This window comes from Antedon bifida, chromosome 8, assembly GCF_963402885.1.
Source record: "Antedon bifida chromosome 8, ecAntBifi1.1, whole genome shotgun sequence".
In the NCBI taxonomy this organism is placed as follows: domain Eukaryota; kingdom Metazoa; phylum Echinodermata; class Crinoidea; order Comatulida; family Antedonidae; genus Antedon; species Antedon bifida.
In genome coordinates, this window is record NC_136233.1 from 17,169,775 (window position 1) to 17,187,939 (window position 18,165).

Genomic DNA, 18,165 nt, shown 5'->3' on the forward strand with positions numbered 1-18,165 from the left:
AATGTTGATGCTATCGACACGGCAACTGTTCTATTCCTCCGTGCATACGTTTTGAAATACAGAACCGTCGTGTCAATAGGTATACATTTCACTTCGGTTACGTCATTATGGTTCAATACAAAAACACGTTGCTGATGAAATCCGAGTACAATTCCCAAGGGGATTACCGTTGTGACTAATTCGTAGGTAAGGCTACAGTATTTTGTACGATAATTCCGCTTTCTATTTATCAGGTTTTATTTTTAACGCATATTATATTATCAATAAAATGCATAGGCCTAGTAGGATTTAAATTTGCTTTTTGTAAGTAACACATAAAGAAAAGTTAGAATACATTTTCTAGGCCCAAACCCAATGCTAGCTAGCTAGTACTAACGGTCCCGTATTAACTAGGCTAGGCTCTCTACTCGGACTAGGTCTAGGGAAGGTCACCACCTCACCTTGGCCTTCTAAGCAAAATCACTTGTGCCATATTTAAGGTTTCTCTATCTTGTAGAAGTGTTGTATCAAGTAAACATATTTTTAATTGTTTTAATAATAATTTAATAATAAAAAATGTTTTAATTTATTATTTTCATTTTTAGGTTTATCGATTCAGAAATACAAAAGCATCATGGATTCAAGTCTAACATCCGCTCAAGTTCGTGAGATGTTCTTCGACTACTTCAAGAAGCATGGAACACTCGACCACAAATATGTTCACTCATCGTCCACCATCCCAATGGACGACCCCACCCTTCTATTTGCCAATGCTGGTATGAATCAATACAAACCAATATTTCTCGGCACCGTTGACCCAAACAGTGACATGGGGAAATTAAAGCGTGCCGTTAACTCGCAGAAGTGCATTCGCGCCGGCGGAAAGCATAACGATCTGGATGACGTAGGAAAAGACGTGTATCATCATACATTTTTTGAAATGTTGGGCAATTGGTCTTTTGGCGATTACTTTAAAGTTAGTGATCATTTACAGATTTTACAATTCTTTTCTTCTTTGTTTCCCATATTACCAATTTTATTTATTTAAATTTAAGATTCAGTAAAAACAAAACACAGAGAACATAGACTAGAAATTTAAAGTTTAGTTTGACCATATGTTATTGTGAAATTTCTATAAAACTGAACAGTAACTTGTTAACATGTTAACAGTGATAAACTAGAATATCTTATCACAATAGCCATATAATTGGAGGCTAAAATCACAATGACTGAACCAAGCATTCCTACAAATACTAGAATGATGCATCACAATGATATACTGTATTAATACAATAAATCAATAATACAACCATCTAGAAAGAAGCATGTGCAATGGCATGGGATTTGATGACCAATGTTTACAAATTGCCTAAGGATCGACTGTATGTCACTTATTTTGGAGGATTTGAAGAAGCAAGTCTGGAGCCTGACTTGGATTGTAGACAGATCTGGATAGATCTTGGGTAAGTATGACATACCAAAAAGATGTCTTACTGCATATTAAACTTGGTCACTGGTGCAACAAACATCAAGACCTTTAAAAATGTATTTATCAATTACAGAATTCCAGAAGATCGTGTTCTACCGTTTGGCATGCAAGATAATTTCTGGGAGATGGGCGACACCGGTCCTTGCGGGCCTTGCACAGAGATCCACTTTGACCGCATTGGTGGACGAAATGCTACTCATCTGGTCAACATAGATGACCCAGATGTTTTAGAGTTGTGGAACCTTGTGTTTATTCAATTTAACAGGTGTGTATTTACTTGTTTCTTCTCTGATTCTGTCGCAAGCTAAGGAGTCTCCATTAGATATGTGGCACTCTGCTCATATGTATTGTTACTTGCAAACTACATACATTTATCTTCTTTGCTTTCTCAGAGAGAGTGCTACAGTCCTGAAACCCCTGCCTCAGAAATCAGTTGACACCGGAATGGGGCTGGAGAGGATAGCCTCCGTCATTCAAGGAAAGACCTCTAATTACGATACTGATCTCTTTGTGCCTTTATTTGATGCCATTCAAAGTGTAAGTACAATGTAGAATTTGTTTAAACATTGAATGTTTAATTCTGGTGTTGTGGTTTATTGGTTTGGATGTTTGCCTATCAATTCCAGGATTCTGGGGTCAAATTTATTTGTTTCATATGTATTTCTTTTTGCAGGCATCTGGTGCAAGGCCATACACTGGGAAGGTCGGTAAGGATGACGTAGACGGACTCGACATGGCATACCGTGTGGTTGCTGACCATGCCAGGACACTGACCATTGCATTTTCAGATGGTGGCAGACCAGACAATGTGGGAAGAGGGTAAGGAATTATTTTTGCATCATTTAAAGAAATCGATTCACTAGCTCTTTGTAATTTTTTCCACATTGGCTTCTAATGGAATGTAACTATAGTAAAATCCCAACCCGTTTGGGCATTTCTATTTAATAGCACCCCTTTTAAGGGAACACTTGAAAACCAATACTGCTACCAACCCCTATTTAGAAGACACCTGTTGGGGCTTGAGGTGTCATCTTATAGAGATTCTACTGTTTCTGAACATAGTTTTTGAAAAATATTTTTAGATATGTTTTAAAGAGGATTCTTAGAAGAGGTGTAAGGTACATCACAGAAAAGCTTGGCGCCAGCCCTGGCAAATTTGCAACGCTCATTCCAGTTGTTGTGCAAGTATTGGTAAGTATAATTCATAAAAGAGTATAACCTGAATGTCTTTAAACAGGATTTGAACCAAAGACCTTGAATGTTGTGTATCAGCACTGTTATACTTGAATTGAATTTTGCCAGGGCCAGCATAAAATACTTAAAAGCAGATAGTGTAATACTGTAGTAATCAATGATTGTTTTTTAGGGAGATGCATTTCCAGAGGTCAGAAAAGATCCGCAGATGGTAATGGACATTATCAATGATGAGGAGGCACAGTTCCTTAAGACACTCAATAGAGGCAGGAAAGTTCTGGAGCGTACCATTAACAAATTAGGGGATTCTACTAAGGTTTTTCCAGGTTAGTTCATTATTGTGAATATGGTGACAGTTCAGATATGAGCAATGTATTTATTTGCGAATGTTCTTTGGCAGACCTCAGAAATAATAATAATAATAATAATAATAAATAACATTTATAAAGCGCAAGAGACAAAGGTTTCAAAGCGCTGTGTTTTCCAAGATATGTGCAAGTAGTAGCGTGTGATTATGCTTCTCTGAAGAGATGAGTTTTGAGTTTAGTTTAATTTTAGTTTTAGTTTAGAAATAAGAAATATATTATAAAATGCACAAATGATTAAACATGATATAGTACCACATTATGAAGCTGACAAGTGTATAGTAATATGTTGGTCATGTTTTTGTAAAAATGTTGTATAACTGTTTGTCCACTTTTCAGGCAAGGCGGCATGGTTATTATACGACACGTACGGCTTCCCTCCGGATTTGACAGAATTAATGGTGGAAGAGAAAGGAATGTCTGTGGACCAGAAGGAGTACAACACGGAGAAGAAAGCTGCTCAATTGAAATCCCAAGGGAAAGGATCTGGAGTAGACGATACTATCGGCTTGGATGTTTATGCCATTGATGAACTGAAGGAAAAGAGAAAGGTTCCTCCAACGAATGATCTACTTAAGTATAACTACACTAGAGACAATGGATTATACAGTAAGTGTGATTGTGATATAGCACTCATAGTTCCATATGAGATATTAAATAGCACGCCATCTGTATTCTTTTAACATGGACCGAAATATCAAGTAGTGAGCCCTCTCTCTCCGAATATAGTTTTCCCTGATATATATTGCTAAGTACTTCAATCAGTTTCTGAGTGCTTTTATTATATCTTTATCTGCAGATTTTGAGTCTACAGTAGGAACTGTTATAGCAATCAGAAAAGACAAACAGTTTGTAGAGAAGGTTGATAATGGTGATGAGTGTGGTGTGCTATTGGACCAAACTTGTTTTTATGCAGAGCAAGGAGGTCAGATCTATGATGAAGGATTCATGGAAAAGGAAGGAAATGTTGTAAGTTGTTTATTTTACCTTTAAAAAAACAAAAAGCAAGCCAAATATGGGAATTTAGGAGTGGTTAATATATTACTACCAACTGTATTTCTTGTGTTTCTTTTGGAAATTTGTTGAAAGTTTTTTAATTTCTTCTATTTCGGATATATCCATCCATACTGTACATACAACAACACAAAAAACCCAAAAGAACCTCAAGGCCAATTCAGACAGTGCCGTACAACAAGGCACGACAAGTTGTCTTGTCGGGAGAAAGTTAAACATGTTTAATGTTCGACGCTATCTCAAGACAACGCATCTTGTCGGAACTTAGACGAGTCATGACATTTCTTCAGGTACCGTGCTGTCTGAGTTGGCCTTTAACAACTGTACTATATATTATTTAAGTTAAAATTAATAAAAGGTGCACTCTAGCGTAGATGGTATACATTTTTTCATAAGTCTTGTTAGGTATGTAATTGCTATGTTTTATATCAATTAGATGGCTAATCTATGACTTACAGTAAACATGATATCTGATATAATTAATTCCTTTGTTACAGAATGTAGAATTTCGAGTCACTAATGTTCAAGTAAAAGGTGGTTATGTGCTTCATGTTGGAAAAGTATCCGCTGTTGACAGTGACGGAATCAAAGTTGGAGATAAATTTAAACTTATGATAGATGAGGTATGTGGTGCATACAGAAATTATTTTAATCTAAATTTAAAATTTACAAATTGACACTTTGTAGTGTCAATGCATATATTCAGAGTCTTATGGTTATACAGTAAAACCCCTCCTTTGTGACAAATCCAAACTTTATTACGAGGACACACATACATGGACACAATGATGTCATATCACTAGCTTTTTTGGGCATATCACTACCATATTTGTCAAACTAGTTTGATTATGTAGACAGAGCTAACACTACGACCAACCCATTTTGTCATTTCTAAAAAATATTCCTTAAATAGAGGTTCTATTGTATTCAAATTGAAGATTTTGTTTTGTATTTAGATTCGTAGAAGGCCTGTTATGAGCAACCATACTGCTACACACGTCCTGAACTTTGCCCTCAGGAAAGTGCTCGGTGAGGCGGATCAAAGAGGGTCTTTGGTAGCTCCAGATCGGCTACGATTTGACTTCTCTGCTAAGGTAAGATGAACCAAAACATGTGTGAGTTGTGACCAGCATAGACAAGGTATAACTCAAACTTCGAAGTCAAAAGATAAAAAAACAAGAATACCAATGTATTATACATTTTAAAATTATATCCTATGCTCATTATTTTTAAAATTGTATGTTTTTATTACCTTATATCAACTTATTTTCAAGGGCGCAATGACTACAGCTCAGATAAAGGAAGCAGAACAGATTGCGAATGAAATAATTAAAAAACGAGAGACTGTTTACGATAAGAATGTTCCTCTGGCTCTTGCCAAAGCTATTCAAGGCCTGAGAGCAGTCTTTGATGAGGTAAGGTCCTATTGATTACACAGAATGTTGGCCTAACACACTACACATAAATATGAGTAAATATACATTTTTAATTAATTATACAGATTTTAATGAGATATGTGGATAATCTTTTGTTAAAATAAGATATAAAAGCCCAGTGAGTGATATTTTGTTTCTTGTTTATTTAAAAATGTTAATTATTGGTATCGTTGTTCAGGTATATCCAGATCCAGTACGTGTTCTTTCCATCGGTATTCCTGTGGAAACTCTTGTGGAAGACCCGGACAATCCGGCAGGAACATTAACATCTGTTGAGTTTTGCGGTGGAACGTACGTTACCTTTTAAGAATTTTAACTGTAAATTAGTTAGCCAATTAAATCTATTTTGGCACAAACATCGATCTGGGGCTAGTTATCCGACACATCCGACCGCACTATAACCTTTAAAAGTAAACAGACAAATCTTCGTTTATATTTACAGACATGTTAAGAACGCTGGAGACATTGGTCAGTTTGTCATCTCCACTGAAGAAGCCATAGCCAAGGGTATTCGTAGGATCGTTGCCGTAACCGGTGAAGAAGGCGAAAAGGCGGTGAAGCGTGCCACAGCTCTTGATTCACAGATTGACAAGCTTGGTATAAAGATCAAAGAAAATGAAAAAACTGGCGCTTACACAAAGAAAGAACTCACAAAACTAATTGTGGATATTGGAAACGTGAGTTCAATTGTACACTATATTCAATATATATTTTTCATTGGATACAAAATTAAGAAAATTAAATTATGTATGTATTTACTTTTGTTGCGTACAGGATTTAAACATCGCAACAATCTCACAATGGAGCAAAGATGAGATGCGACAAAAACTGGCCGATCTTAAAAAGATTCTTGATGACCTTGATAAGGCAAGAAAGGCAGCTCTTATACAAAAAGTAAGTACTGGTGCATTGTGTACAGCTAATTTACACTCGCCTTCCATTTAACAATAGGGACTTTTAGATGTTCATGTCTACTGCTACCCTATTACGTCATTTTTATGATATGCTCTAGACAACTGGCACCTTGACTGGCAAATTTGAGCCTTGTTCAGTGGCGTTTTGGTGTTCGCTCTCTGACATCGAGTATCAGTGGACATATGATGTCATAAGTTTACCAAAATCATACTAGAGAATGATCTCGTCATGATTTTTTGAGAATGTATTAAAGTGAATTTCAGTAAAATTATATTTGCAAATTGTGAATTATTGGTTTTTATTTGTTATTTTAAATAAAGCTTTAAATATACAGGTTATGGCCTAGGACTTATCACTAGGTCACCAGCCTTTATTTAGAAAATTAAGAATCTAGGATAGGCCTAAGCTACACACTTAGCCTGGCTTAAGCCCGTGTACAGTAAGTACTTCCACCACAAAAAATATAGCCAAATCTCTGAAAGCTCTCCCGAAACTAAACTTTGTTTGATGTCCAAAATGTCCCAAATTTTACCATCTAGTCTAGAGTCCTTCAAATGTATATTTCCTTATTGATATTTATTAAAAGGAATATTTCTTGGTATAAACGTAAGACCACAGTTCGAAGACAACGTGTCGAGACTAGATTTTCCCGACATAAAAATTCAAATTGACTATTTGAATGATTTGAAATTATTTTAAAGGGAAAAGACGAAGCTAAAAAATTAGTTGAAGACTCCAAAGACAAACCATATCTTGTTGTCCAACTCGACGTAGAAGCCAACAACAAAGCTCTAGATGGCGCTCTAAAAGAGTTTCAGAAGGGTGCCAAGGAAACGCCAGCAATGTTTGTTAGTGTTGACAAGGAAAATAGTAAAATATTATGTCTTGCCCAAGTTCCAAAGGTATGTGTTGTTATTTTGTAATACTGTACTGTTTTGTTCTGTGATACCATACCTGCGTCGAGTCAAGTGGCCATTAGGGCAGGGGTACTGGAAACCATAGTAGCCATACATTTGGCACATGTTAAAGGCTCTCCTCAACCATCGTTCTGGTAGTAGAACAATTGTTCACAGATAAGGATATAAAACTGGAGGTCGATATGTGTACACATCTTGCTTGTGTGCACTTTCCCAATACATCTTTCGGAAGAATAGGTTCATGGTAGGCGCTGCACTAGTTGCTGTGGTTTTCTGTTGGGGGCCTAATCCATATAATCTGAATAATGTAAACAAACTTTTGTTACCCTATTGCTGAAGATCTCTAAAACTAAAAATGAAGTTTAAATGTGTTAACTTTTTTTGGGCTTTCATTAGAATTTATTTCTTTATTATTTAATCTCTTCTTGTTTTAGAGCACAATTAGTAAAGGATTAAAAGCTAATGAATGGGTGAAACACGTTTCGGATGTAATCGGTGGTAAAGGTGGCGGGAAAGACGGGTCTGCTCAAGCAGTCGGCGACAAGATCGAAGCAATAGATCAAGTTTTAAAGATGGCTACAGAATTCGCGAATCTTAAACTTAAAAATTGATGATAATCATTCTGACATATTATTGGACTTTTATATGATTGAAACTTTTTTAATAAAATATTGTTTTATTATTTATGTTATTATAGCTTGAAACAACTTTCAAATACTATACAATCTAATTGAATAGAAAGAGTTGCATACATTACACTTTTATCTTATCTACTTATTTTTAATTCATTTATTCAAGTCTGTGAAAAATAAGATAGAAATACGAAGAAAAGAAAATTAATTACATTTGGCTCATTACATCAGGATTATGTAATATGCAAATGAGTTGACCAAATATAGTAAAATATTAATGGCATAAAATTGGCCGAATTAACTAAAATAATTGTACCTTTACTAAAAAACACAAGTACTTTACATTGTCTTAAAATATTAAATTGGTTTTTGTTTGTAATTTGTAAATGCGACAAATAATAAACAGATTCTAGTGGCTATGACTATGAATTCGTTTTATCTTTGAATATTGTCTCGAAAGCCCAGACATTTTATTTGTAAGCATAGGTGGATTCAAGAGGTCACCCATCTCAGCAACCCTCCTTATTAAAACATTATTGGTTTGAAGAAATTTAAAATCAATATTTTCAATTTACTGAGTGTCAGTCAAGAAATGATTCTACCATAAATATTGTTTTATTTCCTGTTTATTAACTGCAACAGTAGTTACTGAATGTTTTTGTTTAATTTTACAGCTGAGAAGAGACAGTTCATCTTTAAGACTTTATTATTTAAGTGTTCATAACAGAGATGTTCAAGATCAATTGTGCATTGTTGTCTGTTATACACATCAATAGTTTGTAATACTCTACTGTCTACTTCCCCCTTGATTGAACACAATATTAGCAGGAACGTAATTTCACTCTTCCCTGATAATAGTATACCAAACTTAATATGACAATGTGAAAGGGCTTGCTGTCACTGGAAAGAGTTGTTGCTTTTGATTGGTCAGATCACTTCCGTTGCAGCAGCAGTGTTAGTTAGTGAACTAGTAATAATACACTACTGTACATAACTATAACTATAAATTATTAATCATTTAAAATCAATAATTACATCCAGTAAGAATTGAGAAAACTTTGATGAAGTTTCCATATGTTAAAATACACAATTTATATTTATTCAAATTTAATTCTCTATCCACTCTCAATTTATACATTCTGTGGATTTAAATGATAGACATTTATAGCGAGTACTGTAGAGAGTAGATGTGTTCTTTATTTTGTGCAATTTAATTTGTACAAATGCCAATAGATCAATACATTCTTGTAACTATTGACGTAATTCCTCACATCCTGTCTAGAATATTTTAGTTATTAATTGTCACTATATAGTGCGTCAATTTCAGGTTGTTTCCAGAACTTTCTCTCTTAAGTATCGCAATGTATGACTTTGTAATCATTGTATGTATTGCTGTTTTATTTATGCAAAAAGGTAATTTATATTGGATTATGTTTATTTTTATATATTTGTATATGAGAAAACATTGCTTTTTTATAATTTTTTTTATTAAAACTACAAAATAACCTATTCAAAGTCTGATTTAATTAATCTTAATTTTTCATGTTTTTTGGGGATAATACATCTTTAAACTTTTGATCTATACTATAAACAACTTTACCTTCGAAAGAATATGTATTATAGTATATTCACCAGATGAATTTTTATGTTATATTGTTAATTGTTTTTGTTTTGCTTAGGCATAACAAGTGCTGTGGAAACATGTCCAAAAAGCCATGGACCTAATGTGATGTCGAGATCTTCATCCGACGGCACTGGACTTACGTTAATGAACATCGGTAACCCTATCACATGTAATGGTTACATAAGAGGATGGCGCTTCTTTCCAACGCAAAGTGATACGCTCGTTGCAATGATTTTTCGTGAACAATCTTCAATGAAAACACCTTATCTAATAGCAAGTCGAACTCATGTTCCTATTAAGGGACCGTTGAATAGCATACACGAATATATACTAAGCAAATCTGATTGGATTCCAGTGTTTACTGGTGACCTCGTTGGTTTCCATCATAAAAATGGACTATTGCATTATGATGAGGTGGATGACAGCACCCCAACAAGTGAATATTTATCAGAAACGACAAACATCCAAGTCAAATTGGGACCACTCGACTTTGACTCTTCCAGCTTGTGGCGTGTGTATTCATTTCAGACATTACTTGCAGGTAAAGCATTTCATAGTGTCAACATTATTCTGCTGCAGTTACTGCAGTAACTATATTTTGTTTACTCTTTACCTTTTTATGCAATAAGCTTTTTTGGGGTAATCATACATACTGTTTTATTACATTGGCTGCCTAATATCTTCTACATTAACAAACTAAAATCATTGCAGAAAAATTTAGAATAATTTGGATGTGATTCCTAAATATATGATTTGGCATTCATCCGGAGTCTGCAAACTGTTGGAATATGGGATTCAAGTAAATTCATTTAAAATCTAATTATTTCTAGTGCTAATTGTGGCGCGAACTGTATTGTGGATGCTGTGGGCCTTGCCTTTTTATACGTTAGGATGAAAACAAACAATGATACATTGATATATATATACACAGTTTTCCTCCAGAAAACAAATGAAATTAGAAAAGTTTTTATACTATTAGGATAACCATTCCATCAGTAATCGATGAAAATAATATTTTTATAAATTCAATGTTTTATTTAAATTTTAAAAAATCATTGTATCATATAAATGTTATTGTTGATCATCATTTAATTGGATTTGTGAAAATATTATTTTTATCGAAGACAGTCAAAATGACAACTTTTCTTGTTTAAATGTATATTTATTGTCGTTCGTCATAGTATAAACCTTAATCCTAAATTCTCATTTTTCAATTAAGCTTTGTCTACACTATCAAACTAGTTTGACAAAAAAGGTGTGATGTGCCCAAATATGCTAGTGATATGCCCAAATATGGTAAAGTGATATGACATCATCATGCCAATATATGGGAACATCAAATTTTGTTTGTCGCATAAAATTTGATAGTGTAGACAGAGCTTTAAACTGAGGACTACTTTACAACTTTCTCCCTCACAGATTTGGAGACACCACATTTTCCAGTCTTTAATCATGTTTTACAACAAGCGACAAGCAAAATTCAGAACAACAAAATCTATATGAATGATTGGGCTAGATTCCGAAGTGCAGGGACCATACGAGGCTGGCGGTTTATTGTAGCTGGAGCTGGGGATATTATTGCTTACGTTTTTAGAGCAATAGACATGGCAGCAGGTACTCATGAGGTGATAGGCAAAACAACCTTCACTGTGACGTTGGACCAGAAAAACATGAATGTTGAACATGTTTTAGGAGAATCTGAACAGATTCCGATTTTGGCTGGTGATAGAGTCGGATATGCATCCACTACAGGCAGTGTTTTGTATCAAATTTTACATACAAAACCCATTTCTGCCGATTCAATGTATGTACAATCATCATCATCAATGCCTGTGGATGTCAACATCGGGTCGATAGTTGAATTTATCAGTTATGGAGTACGAGTAATATCAATTGAACCTATTACAGCAAACCATGGTATAGTTTTAACACTTTTAACTTATACTGTACATTTAAAACAAAGATGCTTCTTAGACCCAATATTCTGTGTATAAAAAGACTTTAAATAATATGCAGAGTGTCTAAGTCTCCAAATAATAGCGGGAGGTTCTGCCTAATGATTTCGGGACACTTTCTTGTCTCTCGCTATGGGGAAACTTTTCCCAGATTATTTTGACATGGAAAAAACATCACTATAATGTATACATTTATCATTTAGGCACTATTATTAAGCCCTATTTTGTTATATATATATATATTTTCCAATTTAAAATTCTTAACATTTTCTATATTCAATATTTGATTACCATTTATTATTTTACAGACACATTCAAGTCTACCGAAGTGGACCAGGATTATCAACTTCAAAACAACGTCATTGCAACATTGTCAGACAGAAGTTCAACTTCATGCGTATTACACTGTATCGACAACCACTTATGCCAGTCTGTAAATTACAATGCACAAGAAATGTCATGTGAATTGAATGATGCAACTAAGATCAGCGACTCTGGCAACTTTGTCTCTGATGTCGGACACACTTATTATGAAATGAATATTAAAACAAAGGTAACATTTTCTTGTGGAATTTTAACAAATGTAATAAATCCATAATATCGTTAGCATTAGAACTAGACAGCAACATCAAAGTGATACAAAGAACGTGCATGGACTACTCATGTTGGCTTTTTTTAGTTGATTATTTTAAAGTTGACAAATATAATTATATAATTAAATAAATAACTTTATTGACAAACACTTTTGGATCAGTGGCAATTGAAACTGCATACAAATAAAAACAAAAACAAAATATTAGTACACTTTAACAGTGATACATACACAGACATTAAATACAATAATAATAATTTTTAAAAATATGTGATATAATATTTCTATGGATAAATCCCAATCTCATCATTGAAAACATGTCTATAATAGTGGCGTAACGGACAGTTATAGTTGCTCACTTACTAAACCCAAAGCCCCAGAGCTTAAACTGTCTGAGAGCATGTGCAGCCCCATTGAAACTACCCAGCATTAGACTTGACCCCCTTAAAGGTGTGCTAAACCAGGGGAATTTTCCCACTGCCTTATGCCTCAATATTATCTCTCTACTAATCCTGTAATAAGAGGACATAATAAATGATATATTATTAATATTATAATATTAGAGTTTACTGTATACTCGGTTCTTAGTCATGTAAATAACTGAACTAAATTTAAAACCATTAAACCATAATTTTTATATTGCAGAGAAGCTTTAGTCAATGCAACATTGTTGATTGTGGTAAGGGTAAAGTGTGTGAGCCATCAGACAATAGCAATGGATATGTTTGCCGTTGTATTTTAACTGGATATGTTGATAAATTTTGCCCAACTGATGGTAGGTTTCACATACTTCATTGATTACATTAAGTCAAATCATTATAATTATATTATACCATAATAGTTATTATCAGTTGAGATCTGAGTTTTTGTTTTACGTGTTTACCTTTGTTTTTTAATTATTTAGTAATATTATAGAGCATTGCTTTTTATTCAACTTGACAAGAAATATCCTCCCAGGAAGGGTGGGGTGGGGGAGGCGCTTGGGAGGAGTTGGGTTTCATCTTTTCTCAAATATAAAAGCCCTAAGTTTAATAATTAGATTACAAATAATATTTGCTTATTTTTACTTCTAGGGTATTTTGCCTCTTTATCATCTATATTTATAATCTTTACATATTGTGAAATTAAAGAAATACATTTAGTTTGTATTGAATTTCACTTGCACATAGTATTGTTTTGTTAATGAATAATAATAATGTCTTGATCTCTAATAATGTTCAAAACTTTCTGTAGAATGTTCAAGTAGCCTCGGAATGGAATCGGGAAGTATATTGGATGGTCAGATCACTGCTAGTTCTGGTGATGCGCTTGCTCACTGTGGAAGGCTAAAGCTTGGTACTGAAAATGGATGTTTTGGTGCCTGGAGTGCAGAAGCACCATTTCAGAATGAATGGCTCAAGATTGACTTATTAGTTGAGCATACACTTACAGGAGTGGTTACCCAAGGAGCAGACTACAGTGGATTTTCAGAGTGGGTAGAACTTTACGCTGTGAGCTATTTCAAAGTTGACCAGGTTGGAGAAATGTACATAACTGATGGAAATGGCAAGATAAAGGTTTTTATTTTATGTTATTTTCAATTTGTAATCAAAAACAAAAAATAACATAAAGAGAAAATAATAACATGAATAAAATAATAATACAGTATGTACTGTTCTATCTATGGACAGCCATTAGTGCCAAATTAAACAAACATGTACATACATGACAGAACTGTTGCATGCAGAACACAATTCCTTTATTACCAGATTGATGCTGAATAATCTATTTTAATTGGCAATAGGGCAATGTCAATCCTTTTTTAGAAGTAAGTTTATTGTTGTATGCTCAGGTCCAGGCTTCCACAAAAGTTGCCTTTTTCAGTTTAAAACAATTCAGTCTTATAATTAATGCTATATTTAGATCTTTGATGGAAACTTAGACAAAGATGGACATCGACTTAACTACTTTCAGCAACCTATACAGACTACAGCAATTAAGTTTAACATGATCAAATGGAACAATCATGTAAGCTTTCGTGGAGAGCTTATTGGTTGTAGAGAAGGTAGATAACTGTGTTTCTTGAATTAATTGCTACTGCTCAGGTTCAGACTACTCCTGACCTATAAATATCTATATATTGTTGTTGATTGAACAAGGCTCCCAATGGCATTTCAAAATTATTTAACTAATCCTGGATAATCTTTTTTAAATGCCTTATTTTTTCAATAATGTCAGTAGCTTGGCTCAGATTCTCAGTAGCATAGGTAGTCAGGAATTTTATCTTAGATTTCTGAAGTCCCATCCATAGATAGTTTTACACCACAGTATTCTTGACTTAAGCAAAAAGGTTGATAAATACAGACCCTGATCTGTATGAATAACTCTCCTTCATTGCATACAGTAACACATTCTATATGCTCTTGTATCTCTTAGGAAATCCATGGGTTCGGATTTTCAAGGGGATATCCATGAATGGATTTAGCATTTATGATGCATGGACTTCTGGTACAGGAGCATCTAGTTACCATGCTCACAAGTACCTGATCAGTGACACGCACTACAGGAATGATGTCATCTTGAATAATTGGTCATCATTTGACATTTTGAATGTAAATTTAATTTCCGCAAATCTTAACTGCTAATAAATAAGTAAATAAATAAATGAATACCGTAATTAGAAATTGTGAACATGAGAACTGTTGAATTTGCCCCAAAGTCAAAGTGCTAGGGCACTACCACAAAATTGTGGCACTTGTTCAGTTACGTTATGCTCAGTGGCGTAATGGCTATGAGCGCTCAGTGGCTAAACCCAGGGCCTCCAAGCTGATGGGGCCCCTGAGCAAGGCCAGGAGACAAAACAATGCATTATAATAAGTCAAAAAAAAGCCTCCAGACTGTTTGTGTGGTTGTAATGTGGATAGTGATGCACTTTTGTGTTGTGGAGGTGGTATCTCAAGAAAGCAATTATTGCCAACATCTTTATTTTTAATTTATTTTAGGTAAAACTGACATTATATTCCCAGTTTAATGTTGAAGTAAAATCGATGCTATTCAATGGTGTTGGTTCAAACATGAGCTCTTGGTTTGCAAGCGTAAATGTTGAGGAATCGTCGTGGGATGATCTCCCAGCAGAAAGTACAAATTATTTCAGCATCAATGGAGATTCACGTTATAGGTAATAGTTTAAATTAAAGGCAGAGGTAACATGGTAGCTTTCCATTTTGTAAGGTTAGAGATTTTATAGTTACAGGTTCAAGTCTCTCCTTGACCATACAGTAGTTCTGGTGGTAGAACAAGTCTTCTAATATAAGGACTGAATTCATTGCATTTTTCTTTTTTATATTTACCCAAAATATAAACAGTATAAACATAAGTTATTTGGTATTAGTATGTTTCATCCATACCTGTCCACCCAACCCATATTCAGCCAAGTTATGCTCCAAGACACAGGTTATTCCCCCACATTTACATTATAATATTATCTTTTGAATGAATTACTCTACACTGTCTTTAGTGGTAGTACTGAACCTAATCTAATGTTATATATCTCGGTATATTTATTCAACATATAAATACGATGCAAATGGAAACAAATTAAAATATTATGACTATTGTAACCCCAAGAGTTGAAAAAAACTATACCGTCTAGGAGTCTATGTTTTGCAATTTAATTTTCAAAATTTGTTTTATTTAAAAAAAAACAACTTTAAAGAGGGTAATCAATTCATTTTAGCCCAGGTGGTTAATGTTAACTGATATCCAGGAGGCCTCTTAAGCTCTGTTTATACTATCTTTTTGACAAAAAAAGTGTGATGTGCCCAAGCCAAATATGGTAGTGATATGACATCCATATATGGGGACATCACATTTTGTTGATCACATAAAGGTTGATAGTGAAGACAGAGCTTTATTTATGGCTACATGTCTTGCTATAATTGTGTTAATGTTATGAATTATTATAATATTTGCAGCAGAAGATTTTATATTAATCATGGATATGGTGGATGTGAGAATGATCGGGGCTGGCTACTGATCAGTGAGAGAGCAGGTAGTAGCTGTTATGAAGGTTATGACGTCAGTCCAAAGATACTTTATAGTCAATCACGCTCTTACGAAAACTGGAATGAAAGAGGTGAGTATATAGTTGAGTTGCATAGTTTTGAGTTGATTTTCATAACTATAATCGCTCTAGAGGCTTTCAACAACCTCTTTTATTTTCTTTGTACGATGATATACCAAATGACAATATAACAAATAAAAATGAAGAAAAGAAGAAGATTTGTAAGCATAACCCCATTTAAAATATAATTTCAATAAATAAAAAAAAATCACTTTTTAAATTATTATTTCCGACAAAATATTACATACATACTAAGCATATATTTAATTAAAACATTTCTATTCAAATATGAGTAGATCTACCATTAAATTAAATACATTACACTATTTTGTTAAGCCTACTATTTTCACAGATTTCACGCTTATCTTTATTCAGCATTACAACTCTTTGCCATTTACAGATTGTCTCATCTTTAGGCCCACCTTTCATTATGCATTTTTGGCATTTCTGTTTGGCTGTTTAAAGTTTCTGGCTTTTCGATGAAAAACATGTATACTTATTTGTTTACAGATATTGGAACAGCACGAGCAATGACAATAGATGTGAAGTTGGGTTAACTGAAATATGGAAAACCAATAGATGCACTATTATGTATATAATACACCATATGATAAAACTAACTCCAAAATAGTGATGATTCAACGTTTCGATCTACAATATATTAAATTGTAATTATCATAATGTGACTTCCCTCTCATTATTTGAGATACATTTCACCTTGTTCACTCCATTGTTTCACAGGAAATTGTCTTCAGGTTTCTCCTGGATAGGGGTGTCCCAATAGAGATTTCTGCTGTAGTTTTATCTCTTGCTATTGATAATAGACATACTACATCTTATTTGATTCATACCATGAAATTAATTTTATTTATTTATTTTGTGTGTATCTAAACATTTTTATTTATTTTGATTCTTTTTAAGTTTGTTTGTTTTATTTATTTTTTTGTAAGACTTATGTTTTGTATTTCACACTACATTCTATTATTTTTACATTTATTTTGATTCATTTTTAAGTTAATAATTTTATTTATTCTTTTATGCTGTATTTCACACAACATTTATTTTGTTACATTTGAAGTTATTACTTGGACGCACCTTTATCACCAAAGTGTGCCACTGTTGTAAAAGTGAAGTTTCCAATAAATTATTATTATTATTATCTTTAAAACAATTATCAAGAAGCAAGTGTAGATCAATTAATTTAAAATCCAATGACACGCTATAATTGGTATGCTTCAGACTGGAAGGTTATCTTCTATATGTGATTATATACTTTATTATGACACCATGGTCATGCATGTAATTTTAATGAATTGGTTTTATCAGACAACCCACTTACAATAGTTTAAAGTGGTGAGAAGAGATTAGTGAAATATTAACTACCTTTTACTGTATGTTGTTACAAATATTGCCAGAGTCACATATTTTGTTTAAGTATTATTAATGTGGTTTAACAGTCGAATACAATATCTGTGAACCTAATTTAATGCAGACAACAATCGTACAACCAAAAAAAAAGCTTTGTTTATTTACAAAAATGTACAAAATAATACTAACAAAGATTACTTACACTCGTTCCCTAAATGTATTCCCTAAATGTATTCTAAAAGTTTCTCATAAACTAAAATAAAAAGTAACTAAGGCTAAATATATTTTATTTTGTTCTGTGAGGTGGACATTGTCAATTACTTATCTCATACGTGTCAAGTTTACTAGTTTTTCCAAGATTTGTGACTGAGTTTTGTAATGTCTCAATACGCTTCAACCTCATCCGATTCTATCGATAGTTTATTTATCGAATGCCAAAGAGCTATTGAAGCTATAGTTCTATCGCGGGCTAATGTAAACCATATTGTATTTGACGGAGTTTGTGTTTGGCGATCAGGACTTTGATTTGCCGATCAGTCAAAAAAATTACCTGATAAAATCGTAATTTAATATTAAAGATCTT

At 33.5% G+C, this 18,165-nt stretch overlaps 2 protein-coding genes across 2 annotated transcripts; both read left to right on the forward strand.

Annotated features, from left to right (window-relative positions):
* Window positions 1-102: 102 nt before the first annotated feature.
* LOC144849517 (alanine--tRNA ligase, cytoplasmic-like) lies at window positions 103-8,364 on the forward strand. The gene is made up of 18 exons (XM_078706445.1): window positions 103-186; window positions 585-955; window positions 1,297-1,442; window positions 1,542-1,733; window positions 1,861-2,005; window positions 2,142-2,287; window positions 2,551-2,659; window positions 2,835-2,988; window positions 3,367-3,636; window positions 3,827-3,996; window positions 4,539-4,664; window positions 4,998-5,135; window positions 5,316-5,456; window positions 5,656-5,768; window positions 5,920-6,154; window positions 6,252-6,371; window positions 7,094-7,294; window positions 7,744-8,364. The coding sequence occupies exons 2-18, from the start codon at window positions 614-616 to the stop codon at window positions 7,918-7,920; spliced, it is 2,925 nt and encodes a 974-aa protein (XP_078562571.1). The 5' UTR covers window positions 103-186; window positions 585-613; the 3' UTR covers window positions 7,921-8,364.
* A 936-nt stretch (window positions 8,365-9,300) lies between these two features.
* On the forward strand, window positions 9,301-16,867 carry LOC144851016 (uncharacterized). Its single transcript, XM_078708540.1, has 11 exons — window positions 9,301-9,354; window positions 9,621-10,106; window positions 10,985-11,482; window positions 11,829-12,073; window positions 12,758-12,887; window positions 13,346-13,668; window positions 14,015-14,156; window positions 14,528-14,703; window positions 15,094-15,269; window positions 16,066-16,226; window positions 16,725-16,867. The coding sequence occupies exons 1-11, from the start codon at window positions 9,303-9,305 to the stop codon at window positions 16,769-16,771; spliced, it is 2,436 nt and encodes an 811-aa protein (XP_078564666.1). The 5' UTR covers window positions 9,301-9,302; the 3' UTR covers window positions 16,772-16,867.
* Window positions 16,868-18,165: the final 1,298 nt, after the last annotated feature.

Excerpts from the sequence above, each read along its gene's own strand:
- LOC144851016 (XM_078708540.1), top strand. The coding sequence starts at position 9,303 with ATGTATGACTTTGTAATCATTGTATGTATTGCTGTTTTATTTATGCAA. Across the intron at positions 9,355-9,620 it reads TGTTTTATTTATGCAAAAAG|GCATAACAAGTGCTGTGGAA; the intron begins GTAATTTATATT and ends TGTTTTGCTTAG. Across the intron at positions 16,227-16,724 it reads CGAAAACTGGAATGAAAGAG|ATATTGGAACAGCACGAGCA; the intron begins GTGAGTATATAG and ends ATTTGTTTACAG.
- LOC144849517 (XM_078706445.1), top strand. The coding sequence starts at position 614 with ATGGATTCAAGTCTAACATCCGCTCAAGTTCGTGAGATGTTCTTCGAC. Across the intron at positions 2,006-2,141 it reads TATTTGATGCCATTCAAAGT|GCATCTGGTGCAAGGCCATA; the intron begins GTAAGTACAATG and ends TTCTTTTTGCAG. Across the intron at positions 2,989-3,366 it reads TTCTACTAAGGTTTTTCCAG|GCAAGGCGGCATGGTTATTA; the intron begins GTTAGTTCATTA and ends TCCACTTTTCAG.